The sequence below is a fragment of the Archocentrus centrarchus genome, chromosome 11, assembly GCF_007364275.1.
Source record: "Archocentrus centrarchus isolate MPI-CPG fArcCen1 chromosome 11, fArcCen1, whole genome shotgun sequence".
NCBI classification, from domain to species: domain Eukaryota; kingdom Metazoa; phylum Chordata; class Actinopteri; order Cichliformes; family Cichlidae; genus Archocentrus; species Archocentrus centrarchus.
In genome coordinates, this window is record NC_044356.1 from 19,278,728 (window position 1) to 19,298,267 (window position 19,540).

General features: G+C 42.4%; 1 protein-coding gene across 2 annotated transcripts; it reads left to right on the forward strand.

Annotated features, from left to right (window-relative positions):
* Nucleotides 1-975: 975 nt before the first annotated feature.
* On the forward strand, nt 976-17,849 carry ubp1 (upstream binding protein 1). Of its 2 annotated transcripts, XM_030740761.1 has the most exons (16): nt 976-1,914; nt 5,258-5,409; nt 7,133-7,209; nt 7,291-7,396; nt 7,528-7,634; nt 7,791-7,943; nt 8,039-8,149; nt 11,826-11,933; nt 12,191-12,297; nt 12,406-12,460; nt 12,818-12,911; nt 13,013-13,103; nt 13,235-13,353; nt 13,452-13,594; nt 15,367-15,418; nt 15,541-17,849. In XM_030740761.1, the coding sequence occupies exons 1-16, from the start codon at nt 1,799-1,801 to the stop codon at nt 15,576-15,578; spliced, it is 1,629 nt and encodes a 542-aa protein (XP_030596621.1). In that variant the 5' UTR covers nt 976-1,798; the 3' UTR covers nt 15,579-17,849. The 2 variants fall into 2 exon arrangements, with proteins under 2 accessions (XP_030596621.1, XP_030596622.1); XM_030740762.1 differs by lacking the exon at nt 11,826-11,933.
* The last annotated feature ends 1,691 nt before the right edge of the window (nt 17,850-19,540 follow it).

Here is a 19,540-nt window from a genome sequence, read left to right on the forward strand (position 1 = left end):
TTTTGGTGACCTAAAAATGGCACTGGAACACACGTGAAGGTTGCTCTGTAAACTTAATTAAAACTTATTCATCATTATTGATTAGTTCTGTCTGTGCTACAAATAAAGTTCTAACAGCTTTTTTTTATATGTGCATGTTTGCTTTGGACTGTTGTGTGTTGACGTCCATATTCTGAATCTCCTGAGTCAGACAGGAGGACTTTAGGTCATGAGGCGGGTCTCCCCCTTTGACTCCCCCACCCTCAGGGCCAAAATAGCGTGTTTACCCCGCTCGGAACAACTCCGCCATCGAGAGACTTGACTCTGCGCCACGTCCAGGGTCCGAGCGCTGCATAATTATTGACCAGAGGGTGCAACGAGTCTGCAGTCATCTTCTGTAGACTGGACTCCTCTTCCTGTTCGACACTGACATGAATGAAACACTGAGCTGCCGTTTGGACCTCGTTGTCGGAACCGGGCCGAGTGGCGTTTATTTGCAGGAGAAGTGAGGAGGAGACAGCTGATGAGAGATGTTGTTCTGGCAGCCGTACACTGAAAACTTCCGACCCCCCCTACAGAGACAGAGCAGCAGCTATACCAGGTATCAGCTAACGTAAACCTAACAATTAAACGCTTTGTTTAGTTTATGGCCTCACAGTATGGTTGTTTGGAGATCTCGATAATACCTGTTAATAAATAACTGCCCCTCTAACCCGCACTGAAAAGGTCAGCGCCCTGTCGCTGTGTTTATATCAGAGATGTAACATGATTTTTATGTGACACTGAGTTGTTTGCATGCCCACGGGGTTCATATTTATTGACAGTAAAGACTTTGTGGGTATATGTTATGTAGTTTCAGAAAGGCAAGAGCGCAACTACAGTTTGACACAATGACGGAAGCTCGACGGTTCCTGATTGGCTAATAATTCTGCGCTGGGCATAGAGGGCGGCCTCTGATTGGCTGATCGTCGTCCTTGGCATCCTTCCCGAGGCTGGCGGTGGCAGCCCTGCGGGCTTCAGAGACCGACAGTCTGTGTGCGGAGGGAGCCATGTTGATGCTCGGTTTTGTGTCAAACGCATTATTTTGGATGGTTAACGGACTGCGCGTTAAAAATAAGGAGCCCCGGCGGTGATTCCAGCCCCGCAATGAGAAGAGGAGCGCGGTGTGGGATGGTAGAGGGAGCGCTAGAGGAGTGCTGCTCTTAGGTCACCGGACGTAGCTGAAAGCAAGTGAAGTTGATGCTAGTTAGCTTCATAGCTAGGTAGCAACAGCTGGTGCAGAGCGCTGCGTGGGATGCGGTGTATGGACTAAAACGATATATGTTTTTTTTTCCCCCTGCTTGTGTCGTTTTGCAGAACAAACGTCAACCGGACTGTATGAAGACTCAGCACTTGAAGCACCAAACAAAGGCGCTGCTGAATTCGCGCTAGCTTGCTTAAGCTTCCTTTTCAAAACTAGCTGTTAGCTAACATTAGCATGCTGACAATCAGCTCGGATCTTCAGTCACGACTAACTATTTACTCGCTGAGTGGGTTCTAGGTTACTTTCAGGCAGTCTGCCAGTCTCGGAGCACCCCTTTGTGCGACAGTAAACTCTCAAAACTGGAGTGGGGAGATGGCAGTACATCCAGTCTCTGCAGAAAGCAACCGGTTCGCCTGCCCAGCTTGCCAGGGAGCGCCTAGCGGGCTAGCGGCATAACTTTCCTCTCACGGTGTCATTCAGAAGCTGCAGAGCTCACTTCCTCCATAGCCGACCCCTCGTACCTGAAGCAAGCTGGCGGCCATCCGAGTAGAAGCCGAGGACAAGGAGCTGGGGCCGATGGCCTGGGTGCTGAAGATGGACGACGCCACCATCGAGTCGGGGCTGGTTCACGACTTCGACGCCAGTCTGTCCGGCATCGGGCAGGAGCTGGGCGCCGGAGCCTACAGCATGAGGTTAGAGAGACGGAGTCAACATTGCCAGTCCCAGTTTCATAGCACGCAGCAGTGGGTCGCTGGCAAGAACAACGCACGTACACACTGTCTCTGAGTGCTAACATTACAGCCCCCTAGGTGTGTGGTTCCCTTTGTGCTGGGTGTGATGGTTTCTCTTTGTTTTGGGATTTGGACACGGAACAGTCACTGCAGGGTGCCACGATCAGGGACGAAGATTAATTTCTCTAAACGCACACAAAAGCAGAGAAGGGGACACGTGTTATACTGCCAGGGACAATGATGTTTTATATGAGTCTGTACTGTTTGTCTCAGAGCAAGCCTGTGCTGCCAGTAGATGGGTAAAGTTTTTGTTACACCCAGGAAGTCAGGAAGGGTTTAAGAACGGGTCTGCGGCTTTGTTTCTCATGATCAGGGTTATGTGAAAACAAGTAGCTGTTCATGTCTAAGCTAACGGGGCTGAATTTAGCCCTTTTGTGTGGACATGTTCAAGCCTTTTCTCTCCTTCAGTTTAGGGCATACACGTAGATCATCTTTTATAATGGAAGCAGGTATTTTGTCTGTTTATGTGCTGGTAACCCCTCTAAGGAATGATCCATGATGATATATTTTTAGTCTGAATATTTTAGCTCCATTTGACATTTTCAAACTTTTATTTTATGCCCTCCTACACCCTCTTGATTGATTTCTTCCTGAGAAAGTTTAGTAACCATTTAGTCATTGTAACCACAAGTCCTGAGTTTTTTGTTTGTTTTTTTTAACTGTCATTAAGTATCAAAATGTTATTAGTTTAGGCAGTGCATCGTTTTTACACTGGCCCACCATCATTTTTGGCCTTATTTGTTTGTGGGAGCAATCATAACTAAACTACTTATGTTACTGATTATTTAAACATACTAGGGTCTAGAAAGCTCAGCATTGTTTTGATTTGTGTGAGCACTGTTTCCATTTGCACTTTTGACCATTAGTGTCAGCTGGTAGCAGCCTTGGTTATGGCTGGCTGGAAATGCCATTATTATTTATTAGGCAAACTTATTTTAAACATTGTTTTTGGCCCGCGTTCAATTAGTACATCCCTGTTTGCGCAAGCCCAGATCATTTTCACACAATACTGAGCTGTAGTTGCGCACACACTCGTCACTATGCAGAAATGGTAAGACATACAGAAAACCCTGGCCTGTGACTCCTACAATATTGGAAATCTGTTGATTCTGAGATCCCTATTTTGGGCTTGTTTGGCCTCTTAGAGAGAAATGTCTCTTCAAATCAATGCAGTCATTCAGGTCTTTTCCAGAATGATAAGGTAATGACAGCTTATGATAATCCTATGCTGCGACCTTTAGAGTCACCTGATCTTAGTCCAGTTTAAATATTTGTTCCCTCGTCCACCATCAAAAGACCAGATGTCTTTTGGAAGATTGACATTCATCCCTCCAGTAGATTTCCAGAGATCTGGAAACTGAATGCCAAGGTGCAGTGGAGATTTTATGACATCAGGTGTTGTTGGCCCAACCCTTTTATTTAAACACATTATGTTGGTTTTTGCCAGCATTTTTTTACCTGTCTGTACTTGCAGAGTACAATAAATGTGTAGTCTAGGTGCACATTTTTTTTCTTCGTGATACCAGTTTTAATATAACAAAAAAACAGTTTTTCCCCACTTTCTGGTCAGCCAGGTTATTCCAGCATTTATTCTGACAGTTTGAACCCCTGGCTGGGCAGCACTACTTTGGGATAATCTGTCTGCAGAGGATGCATGTGCATTTCCTGCAGCCGTGCTGTCAGCTAGACATCCGATGGCAGGACAAGATCCTCTCTGGGGAAGCAGCTGAATGACAGTGTGAACTGCCACAATATCAAGACGGGAAAGACTGAGGCTTGCTGGTCGTTAGCAATTTAATTTCCGGGAAGGGGGTGCTTCTCCAGTAGCAAATAGATTTAGGTAGCATGGTTCTGTTATAATTATGAAATGATAAATTCAAAATGCAAAAAGGAGTCACCCAACATGCCAACCAAAGTTTGCATGTGAGGAAACACTGAGGTGAGTAACTTTGTTATAAACCACCTGTTCAATTAGTAATTTTTAGTATGCGTGCACTCTGTTATGTAATAGGTTAATGGGAGGTCGTGATATTTGCATGATGAAGGCAAGCCCTCCAAGAACAAGCATGTGTTTTATCTGTAGCCTCCTCATCCGTCTGCTTTTAGCGTGTGTTTATCTGAGTGTGACGTAGGTGTGTGCCTGTCACTTATGTGTGTAAGTAAGATTACTGGTATTCAAGGGATGGTATGCATTGACAGTATTAGTTTCTGCTTCAGCCGTAGTGCTGTCTGTGGTGCAGGGGTGGGTCGTGGGTGTGTTTGGAGTCAGCAGCTGATGGGAACAGAATGTCTCGGTGTTATTCAGTGGAAAGAGCTCCTCAGATTTCAGGAAGCAGATGTAGTTTTCGTGGGCAGCATGGCTCAGCAGGGCTGTGGCACCCATGTTGGCACTGCCTGGGCTTGCGCTCTCTGAAGAGAAAACACACCAGCAAGTGACTGAGAGAAAGTGATATGAGGCACAATAAATCTAGCCAGCAGCTGTTTGAAAGACTTTGTTGTTTTGAGGAAGGTGCTGCAGGAATTATATATGAAATTTGGCAAGTAGTTTATTAGTTTGGCTCCAGGTTATTTTTCCAGGTAACGGGATGCCCTGATCTACATATCTTTGCAGAGATAGGACTTCTTTTTTTGCACATGCACTGCACACACACATACACACACTCATGCTCTCTGTGCACCCGTTGACACTCCCTCAGCATTTGTCAGGGTGAGCCGGGGACGGGAAGGTGACAGCCAAGTGTGAGAGAGAGCCTGAGCTGCTGACATATACTATCTCTGGGTGTTTCTGTTCATTTATCCTCCTGCGGCCTCATGCATACATAATTAGTGAGCCATTTTGATCGATGGAAAGTCTTCATCACTTATTCTATAAAAAGGTGATCCATTGAATAATTCTACACTGTGCCCAATTGAAAGTGACGTATCACGAGTTTGAAATTGCACAAACATGGGAGGGGGGGTCCAGTCCTGATGAATAAATACATGATTTCCTTCACTTTTAGGAAGGCCACAGTGATTATGTTGTCATCAGGATGTCAGTAAAAGCTTTAACTAACTTTGAGACAAAAGCTAGTTGAAAACTATTCGGGCCAGAGGCAAGGAAAATACACAAAATCAGCTCTAAATGGAAAACTTGTCTCTCACAACTGTTCTTTTATCATTTTCGCCTTTTTTCTCTCTCTCTCTCTCTGTCTCTCTTTCTTCTTTTCTCTCACTGACTTGTTTGTCTCTTTCTGTCCCTCAGTGATGTGCTGGCTCTGCCGATCTTTAAGCAGGAGGACTCCAGCCTCCCGCCTGAAAACGAGACCAAAAATCCCCCATTCCAGTATGTGCTGTGTGCCGCCACCTCGCCCGCCGTCAAGCTGCACGACGAAACGCTCACATACTTAAACCAAGGTGAGACGCCCAGAACGCCAGATGATTCGAGGAAACAAGTTTTTGTTGACCTGATTTTGCACGACCCAGTTTGTGTTGCGGGGTTGCCCATTAACTATCCAACATCAATAAATAATTTCAGTGGGATTACTATAAAACAAACTCTCACTGATGTGAACGACAGCCTTTTCTGGCCTTTATGTAACACAGTAACATCTGCCACTGACTGAAACATGTAATGCAGATTTATTCTGTTTAACTGCACAGGTTTAGCACATACACTGCACAGATGATTTAACATTATCAATACACACAGTGGGATTGTCAAATATGAATTATATCAAAGTACCTTATAACCTGTTTCCTGAAGTATTTTTCACACTACTCATGGGGTTCATTTTATGGTGGTTTGGTCAAAGAGTTCAGATTTGTGGTGGTGCTTTATGTTTTATTATTATTACATTTTTGGCTACATACACAGTAACACTGCTCTGTACCCACTCCATTACTCTCACTGACTGCTATTTTGTCAATGTAATAATTATCTGTGCGACTCAGGTTTTTAAGCTCAGGTCTTTTTAGCTCATTTCTTTCTTTGTGCTTTCTGTTACTTGCACTTTAAAATCTTATATCAGAATTTTTTTTTATTATTGTTTTGGGTGAAGGGAGACTGGTAAAATAAGAATTTCATTGTATGGTATAAACTGCCGTTTTTTTTACTGTGCAAACATAACTTATTAACCTTAATCAATGTAATGTCTGTGAAGGGGATTGATTGAGAGAAGTATCAGGAAATTTCTGATCATTGGGGTTTTCTCTCTCATACTGTAGAGATGTGATGTACCTTGAGGTGACAGTTATTGTGAGGTGGTGTGACAGTATAATTCATTTAGGCATGCACATGCCTTTGTCTGTTTCACAGAAACAAACACTAAATACAGCACTGTATCACCTTCATTACACAGAGCAAACAATAACTTTATAGCAGTCTCTGCAAATAAAGCATCAAAAAGGCTCTTAAAAACAAGTAGGGTGATTTTAAAAAGAAAAAAAGGCACACATTCATTCAGATGTGATCTTTTAAAGAGTAACCAAACATAAATTGTGTCCATAGCAGCACTCAGAGGATTCTGTATCTAAATTTGGTTTTGAGAGGTAGTTTGACAGTGTTGGCCCAAAACAACCCAGCAGCAAATTCAGCTTATTGTTGCTCCTTTTTTTGTTCTTGGAAGTTTGATAAGTTTTAAACTCTGTAACTACAGAGTAGATAGATAGGCAGACCAATGAGAGTCCAGGAGTTAAGATAACCCGTTTGTTTGAATAACGCTTATCAAAAGTTCTAAATGCAGTAAAACAGTCATATATGATTAAACAGAGTCAGAAAAAAATAATAATAAATGACTAAAAAACTTGGACACAAGAACAAAATAAAAACAATCGGTGAAGTAAATCTTTATATGGATCAATGAAAGTGATAACATCAAAAATAATTCACAGAGAAATCCTAAAGCTGACAATAAAAAATAAAATAAGTAATCCAGACAGGAACAAGTAAATGTGAGTCATAGTTTCAGTGCCATTAATTCTCAGCACTGAGTATTTTATCAGAAGAGGAACCTACATAAAAAAAAAGAGGCTGTACCTTTGCATGGAGTCTATTAAATTAAAATAAATTCATACTCTTGCTCTTGCATACTATTGCTCTTTTTTTAAGTTTTTGTGTTCCCCTCTCTCTCTCTCTCAGGCCAGTCTTATGAGGTGCGTATGTTGGACAACAGGAAGGCAGGGGAGTTACCAGAGCTCAACAACAAGATGGTGAAGGTGAGAGGATCCTCACAGCTGGAGGGCAAACATGTATCTCTCTTGTTAACAGTACACATTATAGCTAACGTGTGTGTGTAGAGCACAGTGCGAGTGGTGTTTCACGACCGTCGGCTGCAGTACACAGAGCACCAGCAGTTGGAGGGCTGGAAGTGGAACCGTCCTGGCGACCGTCTCCTTGACATCGGTAAAGATGCCTGGCGAGAAATGTTTGCTTAGACTGTCCCAGTCATGTGTGTGATTTGGAACTCAAATGTGTGTGTGTGTGTGTGTGTGTGTGTGTGTGTGCGTGCGTGCGTGCGTGCGTGCGTGTCTCAGATATCCCCATGTCAGTGGGCATTGTGGAGCCAAAGACTCACCCCTCCCAGCTGAATGCTGCAGAGTTTCTGTGGGACTTGAACAAAAGAACTTCTGTGTTTGTGCAGGTAACACTCAGACATCCGCTCTCACACACACACACAAAGACGCGCACACACACACATACATACATCCTCTCTCTTTGAGACACCTGATCAGTGTGCTGCTGAATTTCCACATCAAACGCATGTTTTGACTTCGTGGTGTCTACCCACTGTCTGCAGGTGCACTGCATCAGTACAGAGTTCACTCCCAGAAAGCACGGTGGAGAGAAGGGCGTCCCCTTCAGGATCCAGATCGACACGTTCACCCAGGGAGACAACGGAGAGTATACAGAGCACCTCCATTCTGCCTCCTGCCAAATCAAAGTCTTCAAGGTGCACACTCAGTCTTGCCCAGGATACATTTGTCCACTTACTTAAACTGTGTCAGTCCTCACCTGTTAAACCTCCTCTCTGTGCTTCCTGTTTAGCCAAAGGGGGCAGACCGCAAGCAAAAGACAGACAGGGAGAAGATGGAGAAACGCACAGCTCAAGAGAAGGAAAAGTACCAGCCTTCTTACGATACCACTATCCTATCAGAGGTCGGTACGGAGCTACTACGAACTCCTAGGCTTTATGTGGCTTTAACACTAACTAGCCTGTAATACTAATGAGCTTCCAGGTTCAGTTTTCATTCATAATTTGAATACAAAAGACTCCATCACTGCCAACCATTCTTTAAAGCACAGTGCTTCAGATTTAAGAACTAATGAACAGCAATAACTTTAATGCGGAGCTGCTAAAATCGCACAATCCTCTTAATTCTTTGGCTCCCTCACACTAATCTTCTGCATTCCTCTTTCACTACATCCATGAGCCTCCTCTGAGGTCTTCCTCTTTTCCTCCTGCCTGGCAGCTCCATCTTACTTCATTTTTTGCCCAGTATATCAACTATCCCTCCTCTGAACATGTCCAGACCACCTCAGCCTTTACTCTCTAACTTTGTCTCAAAACACTCAACCTGGGTGCTCAGTTTAATGGGGTAAAATCACTGGAGATGGGTTCCAAAATCAAACAGATTTTTATATTAAAATCTTCTTTCAGGTTCCTAAACAACTTTTTGGCTTGGGTTTTCTAATCTAATTTAAAATTGCCATGAAACATTTACATTATGAAAAGAAACTGAACTAATCAAACAAAGCCATAGAATTATTTACTTTATTTTGGGGGGGCTGTTTTTGATCCTGAACTTGTCTTTTTAGCTTGTCATTAATTGTAAAGTTTTTAATTTAGAAACTCAAGTTGCTGGTGGAGAATCAAGTTCAATCATTGGGGCATTGAAATAAATTAATGAAAATAAAGGAAATGCTTAATTATCTCTTCGTGTGATGATCAGTTGTGAGTAAAGGTTTGGGTGGACCACAGAAAATTTTATTTCAGACTGGGCTGCAGGGGTGTGAAGTTTGGGAATGGCTGGTCCAGACTAAATAGTCATGCTAATGTGACAGAAGTGTTTTCTGATGGGTTTTAATTTGTTCTCTTTAAGTTTCTCTCTTATTGATTATACAAATGAATGAGATCCTCTGAGGCTCTTCACCCTTCACATGCTGGTCAAACCAGCTACACACTGCACTTATGCTGTCACAGCTTAAACTGACATGACTGTAAATAATGCTACAGTCACACTAGGGAAAACAGGGGTTGGAGACCACGGCTCAACCAAAATGCAGTGAACTTGTAATCTCATTGCCTTTGAAAGGGTTGCTTCAAAGACAGGGACCGGGTCTATATCCAGTCGCATTCAGTTGCCATCTTTAAATCAACTTTGGTGTATCAAGATGACAAGATGATGTATTTTTGCGATTAAATGGAGTTAAGTTAGCAATTAGATGTGATCAGTTTGTGATAAACTGGCCAAAACGGCAAATCTGTTGTCATCTGTATACAGTGTTGAGTACAGCCCTCACATGTCTGCATATATTTAAGTATATCTTTTCATGGGACAACACTGACAAAATGACACTTTGACACAATGAAAAGTAGTCTGTGTGCAGACCACTATTGCAAAGAGATGCATTACAGACTAGTTGTGCTTGTTGCAGACTGACTCGGACTGATCAATCTGTCTGCGTTTATAAATTAGAGAGCAGGCCTTCAACAAGCTGCCGTAGAGTGACTGCAGTCAGTCTGAGTCAGATCACGATTGTTTGGAGACAGGGTTATAATAGTTTTGGATTTTACATTATAGTTTAGTTTTAGTTAGTTTTTACTTTTTTTTCTCTAATTCAGTTAGTTTTAATTAGTTTTCAGAGTGGTTTTGCTCGTTTTTATTAGTTTTTATTTTTGGTTTCATGCTTAGTTTTAGTTAGTTTCAGTATTAGTTTTAGTATTTTCATACCTAATCAGGTGCAAGATTCAAGGCGCAAAAGTGACTATTGTGTAATGAAAACTTGACAAAAGATACAGTTTAAAGAAATATAGTCAACAACCAACTGTTCACAAGACATGCTAAATGTGTGTAATATTAAGGACACACATGAACATCAACAGGGAGAAACAAAGAAAAACATGAACTCCCAAACTCAATAAATTCTACAATAAACTCCACAATAAAGTTCAGCATCAGTGCAGCAGATTAATAACGCCTACATGTGGTGTTAAACAAAAACAAACTCTTTGAAGGAGTCAAAGCTCAAATCCAGCTGCATCCTGATGTTCTCACCACCTGAAGCTGCTTCTGTTTTGGAGCTAGCTTGGTTAGATGCTCGCTAATTAAACCTGCAGGGTCTTTGCGGCCTCTGTACACAACCTACAGAAGTTGCCGACCTCATGTCCGCATTTATGCTTGTGTAGCTGGATTGTGTGTGTTAATTATCTTGTGGTCGTGTGCAGGTGTTTGTACTCAAAGAACCTCCATACGGGACTCTGCCGCTTTCTCTGCAGACCGCAGCCATTACTTTGCGGACCAGCGCGGTGAGCGCACGCACATGCGCACTCACACAGTTGTCCTGTGGCGCTCCCAGCTTAAACTCGGAGAGCGGAAACAATGATTTCATATCAATCCACAAGGCTTAAAAAAAAACCCCAAAAAAAACAAGTAAATGAAAGTCAGTTTATCGATAATTTCAGTTAGTTTTAGTTAGTTTTGTAAACTCACAATTCAGTTTTAATTAGTTATCGTTTTTTCCTTTTAATTATAGTTTTTATTTATTTCAGTTAACGACAATGTTTTTTCAATTTCAGTTTTCGTTATTTCGTTCGTTTTCGTTAACTATAATAACCCTGTTTGGAGACGGGTTTCCTCCAGCCAGGCAATCACATTGTAAGCAAAATTTGCCCAGAGGTTGAATGTTGCACACTCGACCTCTGTTGGTCGCCGCAACTACTTGCAGTTGGTCTCTGACAGCATTAAAATTGAGTGCAATCACCAGGCAACCACTGAAAAATTTTCTAGTCAGGAGTTTGCCAACATAATGTACCATCCATGCATCCATCCAGTTTCTTAACCACTCGTCCAGTTCAGGTTGTGGTAGAGCCTCTCCCAGCTGACGCGCAAGACGTGGGGGTACACCCTGAACAGATCACCGGTCTACCACCCAGCTTATGTCAAAACATGCATAATGTTTTAGTCAACATTCATAAGCTTTGCTGCTTTGAGCTCTAACTTCTCTGACAGCCATTTGGGACTGTTTCTTCCACCAGTATGGGGTGGCCAGCCTTTATTTATTAGCATGAATCACATTCTTGTAGCTATATCAGAGACTCATATTTTAATTGATTTTCGGTCATATTAGAGATAAATGTAAATACCGCAGGAACATACATTTACTGCATAGGGGAAGTGGTTTGCAGCTTGTTTCAAGTGGGGGGGAAAAATGCCTAGAGTCTCTTGCATCTTGTATCAAACTCAGTTTGTTACTTATGAAGTCTAAAGAAGTCCAAAGAATTGCCGTTTATCAAAAAAAATTATTTATTTTGTGAAAATCCATCTCTGCTCCTTTTCTTTCACAGATTTTTTTTTTTTGTTGTTGTTGTTGCATTCATAAAGATGCAGTGATATTTCAGTGATATAAGCAGAGATGTTTCCACATCAAAACTGAAACCTTTCTCAGTCTGTTTAAAGTGAACCGATGTGTTTATCACGGTTGTTACTGGAGCACAACCACGGTGATGACTCCATCTCGGTATCTGTTCCCCACATACCGAGGTGGAGGTTTTGGTTGTTTGTGTGATGATCGCTGGCTGGCTGGCTAACCTCTGCTGTGTGTCTGTATGTAGACGAGGCTTGAGCCCATCATAGAGGATGCGGGTGACCATGAGCTGAAAAAGTCCAGCAAGCGGACACTTCCCGCTGATTGTGGCGACTCCTTGGCCAAAAGAGGCAGTGTAAGCACCCTGCTCCGCTTTCCTCCTCCTCCTCCTCCTTTCAATCACTCCATACACTGCCTGCCACCTTTTTAGGACCCCTTGTTGATGAGTGAGGCCTGTAGATTCATGGCCCTCAGGGGATGTTATACTGTACTTGACATTAGGTTTGATGGGGCTAAATTTCCTTAACCTGTTATTTCTGCGTAGTTTAGGCTGCCTGTGTTATCTTTATGCGGTTGTAATTGTTGAGTATTTAGAAGTGTGTCTTTCCTCAGTGTTCTCCTTGGCCAGACAACGCCTACACCAGCACCAACCAGGCAGCTACTCTCTCCTTCGCCTCCACGCCGCTGTCCACCTACACGACCTCCTCAGTACTGGACAGGTACCTTTTTAAAGTGTGTGTGTGTGAGAGAGCTTTGTTTTTGTTTTGGTTTTTTTGTGGGGTGTGGGGGTGTGTATGTCTGTTTTAATTGATATCTTTGTTTTCCAGTGACTCGTCCTCTCCCAATCACCAGGCAGACTCTGGCAGCCATGGTAACTCAGAGGTTAGTGTTGGGTGACACACCTGTACAAGCATGTGGAAAAATTAAAGAACCTAATGTTTGCAGTCACAGATCTTGGCGAGAAAAGAAAAGCTCAGGTGTAGATGGAAAATAATTGATGGCTGAGTTGCATCTTACTGTTTTGGTGCGAGTGTGCTGAGTCACTGTCTTGCTGCAATGACTCAGCTGAATATTGCAGAGCCACTGTTAATGGTTTTAGTAACATTTGCAATTTCAGAAAGAGAACAAATGAAAACATCTGCTGTAAAGAACACCTGCTGCCGCGTCACATGATCCCTTAATGATACGTTTTCATCCCTTCACAACACAAGGTTAAGATTTGTGTGCCCATCTTTACAGCAGTTGAGCCCCACTGCCTCCATACAGGACACACAGAAGTGGCTGCTGAAAAATCGCTTCAGCTCCTACACACGTCTCTTCTCTAACTTCTCAGGTATGCACAGGCAGGTTGTCAGACATAGAGTGTAGCCAGACATGGTTATAATGTTGTAACACGCGCATTACAAGTGAGCGTATGTCCTCCTTTTGGCTTAGGTTCTGATTTGTTAAAGCTAACCCGGGACGACCTAGTCCAGATTTGTGGGCCAGCAGATGGGATCAGGCTCTTCAATGCACTCAAATCCAGGTGGGTCACATGTGAATAGGTACTTCTGGTGAAGCAGAACAAACACTTTAAGGTCTATAAACATGCCATGGTGTCGTCTACAACAAAAACATGGGCAAGTGATTCACAGCCTAAACTGTTTGTGTGTGCAGGTCAGTGCGTCCCAGGTTGACAGTGTATGTCTGTAAGGAGTCCCCTCAGGAGAGCCCCCTGCTGGACAGACACAGCACTAATGAAAATGGAGAACATTGTCTCTCCTCTGGTTTACACGGTAAAGACGAACAGATGCCGCTGATATTAGTCAGGGACCAAATGCCATCTGTGATTATTATCATGAGTCTGAAACCGGTCTGGTCTGTTTCTGTGCAGTGTACCATGCTTTGTATCTAGAGGAGCTCACAGCTGCAGAACTCATCCGCAAGATGGCGTGTGTGTGCAGCATTCCATTGGGAACGATCAACCAGGTGTACCGACAGGGTCCTACAGGCATACACATCCTGCTAAGTGACCAGGTATGTATGTATGTATATATACACACACACACAAAAACACGGGCCTTTTACCAAAATACTCTTCTTCATCACTTTAATATTTTGGATATTTGAGCCACATTCTTGACTCTGAATAACTCTTTAAGTGGAAGACTGTAATTAAAAAGGTAAACAGGGATAAATGGTAAACGGACTGGTACTTGTGTAGTGCTTTTCTACTTTAACTTAAAAGCACGCAAAGCATTCATGCACTTGTTTTTTTATGCTATGCCTTTAAGTACTGTCTAACAATCACACACACTCTGATTTGGGGGGGCACTTGAAGACCCACTTGTTCAGAGTTTAAATGGTGCATTAAACATCAACCAGTCATAAGTTTATACATACAAGCTAAGGCAGGATGTCAACCGGCACCAGGGGAACACTTGACTTGTTTTATAGCTCTGTCTCTTGTAATGTGAATTTAGCATTAAAGTTAAGCAAAAAGCCACTTTACAGTGCTGCTAGCATGGCTAAACTTATAGCTTTGTTGCTTATTTTTATTAAACGATGCAGATATGAGAATTATATACTTAAATTGTTGTTGTTGTTGTTGTTGTTGTTGTTGTTGTTGTTATTGTTATTATTATTATTATTATTTATGTAGGGTCAATATTGATATGGATCGAATATGAGATCCTATCCTACTCTCATCCGCACGTGTGCATTCACACATTAACGTACTTAAAACATTTAAAAGGAAAAAGCACGACCAGGGAGCTCCGAGCCGCTGTGTCTATGCTTGCTGCCATCTTGGATCTATTTATATTCAAATAAAAAAATTAAAAATGGAATGGCCAAAAGGAAGAAAATTAAATCAAACAATCCACACCTTACTACTGGGGAGAAGAGAGAATGGGAAGGTTAGGTACCCGGCTCATTCAAGGAATTCACTGAGTAGCCTGCCTTCTACTCATAACCAGAAAGAGGGAGGAAAAAGCAGGCAGAGTGGGCAGGTGGGAAATTTACTACTCATTTAAACAAGAGGGAAAAAAATAAGTCAGCTAGTCTAAAAGACAGAAAACACAGCAGAGTCTAATAGATGTTAAACAGTAACCATACAAATACTGTGTGACCTTCAGAGCCATATGAAACAATCACATTCCTTGATAATCAGATTATGTTTTAAGTGTTGCACACACACAGTGTCAGGTTAGTTTGTGTGGCAACACCAGTAGCCCTCCTTACTTGTACATGCCCTGGGCGGGCAAATTTGTTTGCACATCACTTTGTTACATAGTTATGTGCCAGGTTACTGTGACACCGCCGTCATGCAGCCAACATCTGTTTGTTTTTCCTGCTGGCTCACGTTCAGTGGTCTGTTGACCCCGGTTAGCTTCGAGTGGTGTTGCAACATCTTTGAGCAACAGGTAACTGCTGCTATAATAAAATAAGAATTCATTTAAACAGCTGCTGACCAGCAGGAACAGCAACACTGCTGCACGTCTGGTTGACTAACCATGCGCATCCTCAGCACTGAGCTTTGCTTTAAAAACTGGGATCTACCTGGGACTGGCACTTGGAGTACATAGAGGGAGAAGCGGGCAGTTCTGCCATCATTTTCCTCTGACTGTAAATAACACTGTGCCGTCTGTAGTGTCTCTCATTTGCATATTGTTCATGGCCTTACGCACTAGATTGTTCTAAGTTTCAGTTACCACAAAAACACCAAGGAAACACACCTTTAACCTCCTGAGAACAATATTTCATGAGCTCCATCACTTTATGCTGTTTTTTTTCTTTTCCTTCCACAGATGGTTTACAACTTGCCTGATGAGAGCTGTTTTTTAATCAGCACTGTCAAAGGTCAGCTCATAATGTGTCTGTACAAACACACTGCAAGCCACAGTTGATCTTTGTGTGACAAGGATTTAATGTACTTTTGTGCTTTCTGTTTTTTATTTTTTTATTTGTTCTCACAACTCCAGATGAGTCAGGCGAAGGACTCCATCTAATCTTGAAGTAGTGAGGAGGACAGATGGCATCACTAATTCTCCACCCTCTGTTTTGGAGCAGAAGCCTCCCTCTGTCCATCCCCCTGCCTGCCTCTACTCTTTCCCTCTGCTTTCCTCCCTGTCTCTCTAAACGATAGCTCGACGGGAAGCAGACAGACTGTGCTAAAGCCATGTAAATGTTAGAATCTGACATGGGTGTGTCCACTGTTTCATATTGAAAACATTATTAACGAAGGAGATTAGTTAAAAGAAGAGAGACCGGGGGGATATGGGATAAGGGGGAAAGTTAACAATGTTCTATGTATTTTTATTTTTTTAATTTTTTTGTCTTTTGTATGGTTTCTGTGTGGAGATGGGAGGGTGGCGGCTCCAGGAGAGAGGGGCTGGCAGGAGAAGGAAAGCGTTTCCTTATTGCTCGTTGCCCTTCCTTCACAACGCACACAACCAGCACTAGGCCAGTATTTGGTAACCTGTACTGCTGAACAGCATGCAATCTCATACTAACTTGCTTAAAGGAGAATCCCACCGTACCCCGCTTGTTTAACATTCTCAATGGGTTTGTCTTAATAAACCATTAATTAACCGCGTATTGATCAGCTGAGCTTGGTAACCCCCGGAAAGAAACGGGATAAATTTGTGGAAGTGGCGTCGTTTGTAGATTTTTGAAGCCACTTTTTTTTTCTTTTTTTCTTTTTTTTTTTTCTTCTTTTCTTGGACTTGTCAGACTGATTTTTCATTAACTCTCGTCTCATGGAGTCATCCTCCAGTGATTTACAGCCATATTTCTGTGTTGTCATGACGTCATGCTCTGCTTTCCTGATGTACGCCCTGTTTATTCTAAGCTTTTACCTGTTTTACATCATGCTTTATTTATGAATCAGCTGTTTCTCTCATTGAATTGACTTGTTTCTGGTGCCATATCGGCTCTTTTTTCTTTCTTTTTTTTGTTAGCTCAATCTTTTACTCACATTTACACACACACACAGAGCACCTACACTTCATCTTTGACTCCTTTGCTTTGTGTACTGACTTTAAAACACCCGTTTAGAGCAGTGTGGTTCAGAGATTTTGGCCATATATGTGCAAGGAAGGAAAAGAAAAAAGGATGAAACCTCTGCCTATCCAAAAACCACCTATCATGTGGACCAAACAGGTTTTTAGATTCATAGGCATTTTTTTTTTTCCTTTGAGGAAAAGCCTCTCTGACTCTGGACATCTTAGATGCATTAAGAGATGATTAAAGTCGAATTTAGTAGCGTTGCTTGTGCACTAAAGTAATAAACCTGCTATTGCAGGATCTGCTTTGCAAGAAAACCCCCATCTGGCTGGCAGAAATGCATTACCTGGTTTCAATAGTCTTATTTCTGGAGACCAGAAACTCTTCACAGCACCACATCCACCTTGTATTTTTATGTAGCTGAACACAGGGAGTCGTGTCTTTCGAGTGCCCTTATCTTTGAAAAAGTAACGGGAAGCCTCACTACTCCTGGGAGTTAGTTCAGTCGACTTATTCATTTTGGTACACAGTGTTTTGGCATTTTTGAAGTGCATACACTTGAGATTTTCAGTGTCTGAATGTGTGTGTGCCTGTGTGTGTATGTGTGCACGCGTATCATTTTCTTTTCTTGCAAAGAAATCTTCATTATGTCAGTTAAAGAAAAAAAAAACTTTTTTCCTGTTGGTATAATGAAATCGTGTTTTAGCTTGCTATGTAGTAAAGAGCATGTGGAAGATGGGGAAAGGTAGGAAATGGTAAATTTTTTTTCGTCAGTGACTGTAACCCCCTCTGTCTTTTTTCCAGAAGTTAGAGACCAAGCCTGCACTGAAGAAATTCACAAAATTCAAGCTTGATGTGTAGTCAGTAGTCCTACTGCGCCCCCCCCCCCCCGACCCTCTTCTTATCCGAGAAGGAGAACAAAACAATAAAACAGAATGTCGAGAATAAAACGTTTTTGTCTCACCACAAGCCAGAGCCAGGACTGTAGCTCTTGTGGTGTATACAAGGACACGAGTACCACAGCACAGTAAGCTGTGGTCATCAGCTCAGACATTAGTGAGAATAGAGCGAATCCGGCAAACTCTGATTAGCAGTTTTGGTCCGCTGAAGGCCTGACCGTGTGACTGTCTGTGTGACTGTGTGTAAGAGAGTGCGAGCTCAAGAGGTGACCACTGATGATGTACAGCCTAATGTCTGATGATGATGATGATGCACATGTACACAGTATCATATGCTGGAGATGTACACAACCACATGTGCTGGGAATAAATGATTTCATAACTTTGTCTGGTGTCCTGCTTTATTAAAAGGAAGGTTTGTAACTTACAAAAACAGCCAACATAAAAGATGAATCTTTTGGCTGGATTATGGATCGTGTGCCTACTTCACACAATAGCCCTCTGTATATCCTTCTCTACATCCATCCGTCTTCTCTGTGGCCTTCCACTTTTTGTACCTGCCTGGCAGTTCCATCTTTGACATTCAATCTCTCCTCTGCACATGTCTAGACCATGTCAGCTTTGCCTCTCTTACTGTCTCCAAACTATTCAACCTGAGCTGTCCTAATTTTTAATCTTTGCCATTCTGGTCACTCCCACTTAAAATCTTAATGTCATCACCACCTCCTGTCTTTGTCACTGCCACCGTTTCCAAACCGTACATCATAGCAGGTCTCACTGCCATCTTTAAACCTCTTTCACTCTTGCAGCTCTCACAAATCACCCCGACACTCCGCTCCACCCCACCTGCACTCTTCATTGTCTCTTTTGTGCACTGTCCATTTCTTTGGTTGGTTGACCCCAGGTATTTAAACTTGTCCATCTTCACTCCATCTGCTCCTTGCATTTTCACACTTCTACCCGTCTCCCTCTCATTCACACACCTGTATGTTGTCTTGCTTCTACTGACTTCTCTCCAGTGCATACCTCCACCACTCCAGGCTCCCTTCCACCTGCTCAATACAGATCACACTGTCATCCTGCCTGACCTCATGTGTCAACCTGTCAATCACCATTGCAAACAGGAAGGGAATCAGAGAGGATCCTTGATGTGATTCCTACAAACTACAAACTAAAATTTTTAATTTTAAAAAGGTGAAAAGTTTCAATGTTCATCTCCATTAAATAAAAAGTTCCCTCCAGAGCCACAGATGTCACAGCTGTGTTGTTGGGTTTTATTGTTTATGGTTTTCCTTTAAGTTTGTGGAGTGCTCCTTTAATGGTCTAGCAATCACCTTTTATGACTCGCTTCTTTCCTTTGCTCATTTTTTGTTAAGTTTCAGCCAATAAATACAATTAGTGACCATGCACAAATCAGTTGCACTACAAAGTGAGCACCTGGGTTTTTTTTCTGTTGCACTGCACAAGGACAAAGATTACGGTGCAAAGCACTGGCCCTTTGTTGCAGGACAATCAAATGAGGTGCTGCATTGAGTCATAATTTATCAAGCAGATTGTGAGCACAAAACACCTGCCTGCGATCCCCTAAAGCAGATGTTTCAGACTCAAAATCATGCTAATTTTCACTCTGGCTTTCTCTCATCAGAGGCTGTATTACACCTGGGAAGAAGGGTGACTATAGCAGGTGCAATTAATTAACAGACCAGACAAAAACATCAGTCTACCTACAATCTGGGGGCTGGAAATAGGTGGCATCTCCTTATTAGAATTGCCTTTGTTGGCAAGTGTTGAAATGTAATTGTCTTGGCTTTTAGGTGGCAAAGACAACAAATATAAAGGAAATTAAATCAAAGCAAATTTAACAAGAAATTATGGAAAACATATAATGTATGAAATATGTGTGCTTTTAAACCAGTGGATCTGTACAGTTCATGAAAAAGTCCAAATGTGACATCTTTAGACAGTCCCACATTTCAGAGGCTCAAACCTCTGAAAATGTGAGAACCCACAGAGAACTCATGAACAGCACCAGATGCTGTTTCCTCCCTTGAGATGCTCAGGCCTTTACTGCAGACAC